Source organism: Rhincodon typus, chromosome 21 (assembly GCF_021869965.1).
Source record: "Rhincodon typus isolate 14 chromosome 21, sRhiTyp1.1, whole genome shotgun sequence".
NCBI lineage: Eukaryota > Metazoa > Chordata > Chondrichthyes > Orectolobiformes > Rhincodontidae > Rhincodon > Rhincodon typus.
In genome coordinates, this window is record NC_063352.1 from 35,728,357 (window position 1) to 35,737,511 (window position 9,155).

Here is a 9,155-nt window from a genome sequence, read left to right on the forward strand (position 1 = left end):
TGAAGGCCTAGTAGGCAAGCCCAGTGTGGAACGGAGACACATTATGCTCAATCAGCAAGCCCACGCACACACATATCAAGAATGAACAGAATCAAGCTTGGCTGTGAAAATCCTTCATAATCAATTCACCTCACAACTCACTTGGATAATGGCCAGGTAATTGGTTTTATGACATATAATGCTAAATTATGGACAATTTTGTTCTGTAAGTCAGTGACAACTAGGAGTTAAATTGATTCTCAATGAACTTATTTCATTTAGGACTTTTGAAGCCAAAAGACAGGACATTTTTATACTATTACTCTGGGCTGAACATAAACACTGTTTCCAGAGATCAAGGACCTGTACCTAACTGAGTTCTCCCCTCTCCCAAAAGTAGCTTGCACCTTTGAGACAGTTTGTAAACTTTATCACTGAGCGAGGGAGGAGGGACTTTCTGCACAATGAACCCATCTAATATCTATTATGGAGCATGGGGTAAGATTTCATTGCCAGAGCTGAAGGGTCTAAAGATTGAAAATCATAGCACACCACTCTCCTCTCCCCTCCTCTCCCCATAACAGTGTACACCTACAAGAGGATTGGAAAATTAAACACAAATTTCAATCGCCGTGGCAACAATCATTCGACCTTTGCCCTTGTCCTGTCTTCCCTCCATCCTGCTTCCGGATGGGTGTGAACTTGACTCTGTGGATGTGGACGTGAATCTGGAACTTGCTGTTTCTGACAGGAGGCTTCTTCTCAGCGGAGTGGGCATGCTGGGGCTGGATCCCTCGTGTTTGTGTGCTGGCTTATCAGACGAATGCGTTCTACATCGATAAGAAGGCCTCCTCCTCAATTCTACCATCAAGTCACATTTCAGAAAATAAAACACTTCCTTGACAGAACATCTTTTCTCTGGATCAACAGCCAGCAGCCTCTGAAACATTCGTAGGGCTGCATCTGTGAACCTTTTCCACTGTGAGGGAAACCCATTCAGCCGGCCCCTCTGCCACTGCACAAATTCCTCATAGAATGTGTCAGATGACATGGCAGCCTCCCAAGGAAAGTTCCCAGTCAGCATGCAGAAGATTAGAACACCAAAAGCCCAGACATCAATGCTGCAGTCAACTAAAAAGCCTTCAGTCCTGTTGGCTTGACAGATCTCTGGAGCTGTGTATGGGATGGTCCCACTGATGCGCTTCACTCTGCAGCCAACTTTGCGTGTCATCCCGAAATCAGACAGCTTCACCCGTCTGCACTCCTTGTCAAAAAGGAGGACATTTTCTGGCTTTATATCCCGGTGAACCAGACTCTTACTGTGCATGTAGTCAATAGCTAAACCCAACTGCTGCACACAGCGTTTCACGTTGTCCTCAGGTAGACCCACCTGCACAGAAACAAGAGTTAATTAAGTGTGGCCAGCCCCAGGTTTCACCTCTCCCAGTTTTTAACCCTTTCAAGTAATGATTGTGCAGCCAAGGTTACATATCTTATGAATATATGAATTAGGAGCAAGAGTAAGTCATTTGGCCCCTTTGAATGTTTTCTGCCATTTAATAAGATCTGGCTAATCTGACTAGAGACTTAGGGGTTCAGGTACATAATTCTTGGAAGTTTGCAACACATGTAGATCAGGTGGTTAAGAAGGTGTTAGCATGCTTGTTTTGATTGCTCAGACCTTTGATTTGGGTCATTATGTTGAGGTTGTACAGAACATTGATGAGGCCTCTTCTGAAGTATTGTGCCCAGTTCTGGTCTCCCTGTTATAAGATGGATATTATTAAGCTGGAGAGGGTTCAGAAGAGATTTACCAGGATATTGCCAGGAATGAAGGGTTTGAGTTATAAAGAGAGACTGGATAGGCTGGGACTTTTTTCACTGGAGCATGGGAGATTGAGGGGTATCCTTATAGATATTTATAAAATAATGAGGGCTACAGACAAGGTGAATGGTGAGTGTCTTTTCCCTAGTGTGGGGCATTTCAAGACTGGGGGAATATTTTTAAGGTGAGAGGAGAAAGATTTAAAAAAGACATGGGGGGCACTTTTTTTACACAGAGTGGTTCGTGTGTGGAATGAACTGCCAGAGCAAATGGTGAATGTGGATGAAGTTATAACATTTAAAAGACATTTAAATAGGTACATGAATAAAATGTTTCGAGGGCTAATGGCAGGCACTTGGGACTAGTCTAGTTTGGGATTATGGTCGGCTTGGACTGGTTGGACTGAAGGGATTGTTTCCGTGTTGTATGACTCTATGACAGTGTTTTCAACTCTACTTCCCTGCCTACACCCTGGGTTATTTGGCTCTCTTGGTGGTCAAGAATCTATTAACCTCTGCCTTAAAAATATTCAATTAGCCAAACTCCACCACTGAGGAAGAGAATGTCAAAAACTCTCTATTGGAGCAAAACATCCTTACGTTTATATTTTATTTTCCACTAAGTAATTACATCATTCTGTTGTCGTTCAAATCACCAGCCTCTTGTGATTTATGTACCAAGATACCCAGATCACTCTGTACCTCAGAGTTCTGCATTTTCTCTCTATTCAAATTGTATGCTGTTTATCTATTCTTCCTGCCAAAGTAAGTAAGTTCACATTATCCCAAATTCTACTCTGTTTGCCCAAATTTTCACTTAACTCATTAACCTAGAGATCAATTTACAGGCTCCACATGTCTTCTGCACAAGTTATTTAAGCTATCTACCTTTGCGTTATTCGCACATTTAGCAACCATACATTCAGTCTCTTTATCCAAAATTTAGGTATAAACAGTTGAGGTCCCAGCACTGAATCATGTGGTAATCCACTTGCCAACCTGAAAATTATCCATTTTGCTTCCTGTTGGATAACCAGCCCACTGTCCATGCTAAAATGTTACTCCAACACCATGAGCTCTTATTTTATGAAGTAACTTCTGATATGACACCTTAAATAATGCCTCCTGGAAGTCTAACTACAGCACATCCAAAGGTTCCCACTGTCTGTTACTTCTTCAAGGAACTTCAATAAATCAGTCAATCATGATTTCCTTTTCATAAAACTATGTAGGCTCTGCCAAATTACATTGAGATTTTCAAAGTGCCTTACTATAGCCTCCTTTAAAAATAAATTGTAGCATTTTCCTTTTAACAGGTATTAAGTTAACTGGCGTGTACTTTCCTGTTTCCTGTCTTAAATAAAAGAATCACATTTACTACTTTCTGACTTGATGGGACCTTTCCAAAATCTAGGATATTTTGTAAAATTAAAACCAATGCATTCACTACCTCAGCGACTTTTTAACTGGCATTTTAGAAATTATTCTCCCTCTTAGAAGTCAAATTGTTTTAAAACCAGTGCCTTAATCATCATTCAGAACATGTCAAAGAGGTGCAGTGCAAAGAACCTCATCAGAGTTTGATTTTCAGTTTACTTTAACAACTAATTTTGATGGAACTTGGCTAGTGACAATTAGTAATTTAACTGTACTCATCTAACCTGTGGACATTTTCATGCCACAGCTGACAGTTATTATTAAGATGAGGGAATTTTCCATTCTTTACAGAGTTTCCACATAGAAAGAAATTAAATGTTTCATTTTTAACAGACTGATTTCCAGTTGTTCATCGACAGTTGCATTTTCCCTCACTTCTCAGAGTACAACGGGACCTTGATCAGATCGGCCAATGGGCCGAGGATTGGCAAATGGAGTTTAATTTAGATAAATGTGAGGTGTTGCACTTTGATAAAGCAAATAATGGCAAAACTTATACACTTAATGGTAGGATCCTGGGGAATATTGCCGAACAAAGAGACCTCAGGGTGCAGGTTCATAGTTCCTTGAAAGTGGAGTCACAGTTAGACAGGATAGTGAAGGCGGCATTTGGTACGCTTGCCTTTATTAGTTCGTGCATTGAGCATAGGAGTTTGGATGTTATGCTATGGCTGTACAGGACATTGGTTAGGCCACTTTTGGAATACTGTGTTCAATTCTGGTCTCCGTACAATAGGAAAGATGTTGTTAAACTTGAAAGGGTGCAGAAAAGATTTACATGGATGTTGCTGGGATTGGAGGGTTTAAGCTATAGGGAGAGGCTGACTAGGCTGGGGCTGTTTTCCCTGGAGTGTTGGAGGCTGAGGCGTGACCTTATAGAGGTTTATAAAATCTTGAGGGGCATGCATAGTGTGAATAGACATGGGCTTTTTCCCAGGATCGGGGAGTCCAAAACCAGAGGGCATAGGTTTAAGGTGAACATACACACCAGGATGGCTGAAGTGCAAGTTACTCTTTCAGAGATTAACAGTGGACTGTTGATGCTGGAGTCAGAGATAACACAGTGTGGAGCTGGAGGAAGACAGCAGGCCAGGCAGCATCAGAGTAGGAGGAAAGTTGACGTTTCGGGTCAGGACCCTTCTTCAGAAATGGGGTACGGGGAAGGGATCTCCGAAATAAATAGAGAGGAGGAGTAGGGCTGGGGAAGGTAGCTGGGATGGTGATAGGTGAGTGCAGGTCAGCAGTGGTGGGGATTGGTCAGTGAGGTGGGAGGAGTGGAAAGGTGGGAGAGAAGATGGACAGGTTGCGTCAGGTCAAGGAGGCAGGGATGAGAGGGAGGGTTGGTCATGGGATGAGGCCAGGGATGGGGAGATTTTGAAACTGGTAAAGTCCACATTTAGCCCATTGGGTTGTAGGTTCCCAAGGTGGAATGTGAGGTGCTGCTTCTCCAGTTTCCGGTTGGCGTCATTGTGAAAGTGGAGGAGGCCCAGCATGGACATGTCATCCAGGGAGTGGTTTTGCCTTTATTGACCTGGCTTTACGTGAACCACCAAAGACTACTTGTTATGTTATCAGGATGGTCTCTACTGGCTGCTCTGACACTTCACAAAGCATTACTGATATAAACATGAAAGCTTTACATCGTGGGTCATGTTCTAGAGAGAGTAAAGGCCAAGGTTCAGAATCAAAAGAAATGAATTGGAATTGTGGAAGCACTAAAGTCCCGCCAGGGCCTCTCATTGAAATCCAACACAACAGCATTTGAGTTGAGAGAGCAGATAAGCAATGACAGCTAGCTATACTGCAATAGCAATCCTAACACACCATACCTCCAAAAACAAGCAGCCACTTTCCCACTGAATGGGTCTGGAAAGACTCTACTACTCACCTTGACAATGCTGTTTCCACTAATATATTCATAATGAAATAGAAACAGCTGTTCACAACCCTTAACTATGCTCAAATGGTAATTAACCTGTGTCTGACCTGAAGCAGCTTCTATGGCCACAAGATTGGACCAACATTTTATTTATTTCTAAAAATGATTCTGGAAATTTCTAGTCCCTCACCTGGGGAGGGATGATGTCAAACAAATCTCCACCTGGAGCATACTCCTGACCAAACACATAGCAATCTTCAGTCTCAAAGACAATGTCAAAGACCTTGATGATGAAGGGGTTGGAGGAGAGATTGTTAGTGATGCTGTACTCTTTCAAAAAATTCTTCAGCTTTGTTTTGTTTTTATTCAAAAACTTTAAAGCCATTTTGGTTCCTGCAGAGAGAAAAAACAGAAAGAATATTGTAAAAAGAATTGAGTATGTGAGACTGACCCAGGCAGTAACAAGGAGTGATGGTGAAAAAAAAGTGCCTTCTTGCGATAGGAAACTTATTGTCCATAACACCAAGTTATAACACAACCCAAAGTCTCAGGGAGCAGGCATTCAGCAAGTACTTCCCAATATTTTCTAAAATAGTGAAGGCAAGAAAAATGCAGTGACAGTGGTAACTTGAACAGTAGATACAGGCTGAACATGGCATATCACTAGGGGATTGCCAATCTCAGAAATTTCAGTATACACCCAGTTACATTTAACAAAATATCAGACTCCAAATGAGAGCCAATAATGCAGTATTTATATTGGAGTCACAGAGAAGTAATATTATCAACATTTCACAAAACCACTTACTTTGAAGCTGCAATAACTATTTTATAGGGAGAAATATGGCAGCTATTCCACACCAACAACATCCTACAAACAACAGGTGACCCAGTTAATACTTTATTTTGGTAACATTTATTGAGGGAGGGTACCAGGCAAACTTCTTGCTCATCTTTGTATCGTACTAAAAGATCCAGTTTAAAGTCCAACACAAAGTTTGATGCTTCAGACTCACTCAGTACTTTGCAGAAATGTCAGACTATATTATGTCTTCAAGTACCAGGAGTGGGGCTTGAACCTACAAATAACAAACCACATTCTGTTCCTCTTTTGCATACCAGCTATCCATCGCGCACATTGTCTGATCCAATTCTCCCATGCCAGCTTCACTAAAATCCATACAGACTTTCCCATTCTCCTACATCAGGTCCTCGATCATGAATACAGATGGCACACACATTTAGGTCCGGCACAGATCATTTATGAATTACACTCATATCACAGTTGTCACTTTGGTGGTATGATCCAGAGTGGTAACACAGCGAATTTGGTAAGAGGGGAGTTTGGTGAGAAGGGAATTGATGTGGTCTTTTCCCTTCACTTAATCTATCTTCAGCCTCAAGGAGACCAGGGGTTGACTAGCTGCACATGAGGAGTGCATTTTTAAAATATTCAAGAGTTAACATTGCAAGGAGAGAATAAGTTCCATTGAGTGGATCTGTTAGCCAGCTTGGGACAAATGGTGGCCTAGGTAAGTAAGACCTGATGAGTATTTCTACTGTCCAGTCTTTAAAGTAAAAATTGCTCTTTGGTTTAGAGTCAGAGTAAGAGATAAGGTAAGGTCTCTGGTATATATTTAATATTCTTTAAACTAGAGGAGGTAAATGGAAAGAGAGAAATTTAAGGCATGGCAAAGCAGGTTGGTCATTATTGTATTCACTGGTGTTTGGAAGAATGAGAAGGGATCTCATTGAAACTTATAAAATGCTGATAGAGCTGATCAGACTGGATGCAGGGATGTTGTTCCCTGGCTGGGTAGTCCAGAACAAAGGGACAGCGTGTCAGAATATATGATAGACCATTTAGGACTGAGATAAGGAGACTTTCCTTAACTTAGAGCATGGTGATCCTATGGAAATCTCTACCACAAAAGGCTGTGGAGATCAAGTAACTGAAATATTTAAGAAGGATAAAGGTAGATTTGTAGAGACTAAAGATATCAAGGGGTATGGGGACAGAGTGGGAATATTTTAGTAAGATAGAGGATCAGCCAAGATCATGTTGAATAGCAGAGCAAACTTGATGGGTGTAATGGCTTACTCCTGCTCCAGATTTCTGTTTCTATGACACATGTAGCAGATGTCACTGTGGTCTAAGAGATATTCTTTTTACTTGCTGTTTGTGAATGAAGTGGAGTTCTTTCCAACAAGTAATGTGTAAGAACTTGACCACAAGCAGCCAATTCTGGTACAAAACCATTTGAGAATCCCCGCTAGGAATTAAGTGAGGATCCATGTTTCTCTGCAGCCTCCATTTTAAAAGTCTCATCTTCTCCTCCACGCTTTCCCTCCATCTTTCTCTCAATTCGGTTTATATTTTCAACTCTTTGCTCCCAATTAATCCGACTCTGCACACTGTGGGCATCAGTGACTACCTTGTCCAAGGCCATTTTCCACCCCATCACCTGAAATACTCCAGATTGCTCTCATGGGATTAATACTGTATAAAAAATCGAGTGGGGTTATTGTTAATGTGAGGTGGCTGAAGATGTGGAGATAAGAAACGTCAGGGAGCGATTTGTCTTCACAGGGTTAAACTCTTGCACTCTTCAGCCTCAGTCACAGCTGCACACTCGCTGCCAGGAAGCTCAAACTGACCTAATTATAGAGTCTATCTTACATCAGTGAAAAAATAGGCTAATTAAAATTTGCGGTCGAATCGGCCAATTTATAACAGTCGACAGCAGAGAGCTTTGGTTGAACATTCCTAATCTCTGACGCTGTGTTTTGTTAAACACTCAGTGTACTCTTTCGCCAGTTTCCTTTGTTGGTATTGTTAACCATTCAGCTCCATGTTAAAGAGAGGCAGTGAACAATAGAGGTGAAGATGAGAGTGTTCACAATGCTAGCGAAGGGATAGTGAAAGAACCGAAGGCAGCCCTCATTGCACTAAACACAAGCTCTTTGTAAGCGAGACACTGAATGCAGGACAAGCACAGACCGCTTTACGTTCCTTGGCTTTCTCCCTGGGCTTTCTATGAAATGTGCCATGTTGCCGTGGCAACAGTTGAGCAGCGACAGGAGATTAAAAATGGTTTCAGCTCTGACTGCCTTTTGAAGACACTGAATGTCTTGAGTGTTAAACTCAAATCCACCCCAGTCAATATATCCTCTATATGCAAATTCAGTCCACAAAGACTCTAATCTCAACAGACAGATCAACCCATCCTTTCACATAGCCCTTAACCCCCACTGTCTCACCATCTCCCTCAACTCACTGTCTCCCCATATCCCTCAACCCCCCACTGTCTCACCGTATCCTTCAACCCACTGTCTCACAGTATTCCTCGCTGTCTCACCATATCCTTCAACCTACTGTCTCTCCATACCTCTCCACCACACCCACCCATCCTATCATCTCTTCTTTCCACTGTAATCTCTTATTGGGGTGATTGGGAGGGAAGAGAGCCTTTGCTAGTCGACACAACCTGTGGAGCATACACTTTTGCTTTGAAAAACCGCAGTTCCAAACATACCCAACAAAAAAAAAGTTGTGAAATATAATTTTAAAACAACGGCTAAAAGAGAACGTCAACAAGGAGAGGGTTAGAGGTGAGAATCAAAGAAACAGAGAAAGAGACAAACAGAGATATACCGAGAGATAGTAGGAACTGCCGATGCCGGAGTCTGAGATAACAAGGTGTAGAGCAGGAGGAACACAGCAGGCCAGGCAGCATCAGAGAAGCAGGAAAGCTGACGTTTTGGGTCTGGACCCTTCTTCAGTTTTTTTTTCTGAAGAAGGGTCCAGAGATATACCGAGAACGCATAGAAACCTTGTTGGGGGTTGCTGCTGCTCGCAGAACGGGAAGGCGTCTGTGTAGGCAGACACTTCTACAGTGTTAAAAACCGAAAGAACTGCGGCTGCTGTAAATCGGGAACAAAAACAAAGTTGCTGGAAAAGCTCAGCAGTTCTGGCAGCATCTGTGAAGGAAAAAACAGAGTTAACGTTTCGGGTCCGGTGACCCCTCCTCAGAAC

At 42.2% G+C, this 9,155-nt stretch overlaps 1 protein-coding gene across 1 annotated transcript in view; it reads right to left on the minus strand.

The window, feature by feature from the left end:
• Nucleotides 1-589: 589 nt before the first annotated feature.
• sbk1 (SH3 domain binding kinase 1) overlaps nt 590-9,155 on the minus strand; it is a 37,183-nt gene continuing 28,617 nt past the window's right edge. The window contains exons 2-3 of the mRNA XM_048609729.1: nt 5,310-5,565; nt 590-1,369 (exon numbers count right to left, since the gene is read on the minus strand). Of these exons, the coding sequence (XP_048465686.1) occupies nt 590-1,369; nt 5,310-5,565 (1,036 nt within the window). The remainder of the gene's footprint in view (nt 1,370-5,309; nt 5,566-9,155) is intronic.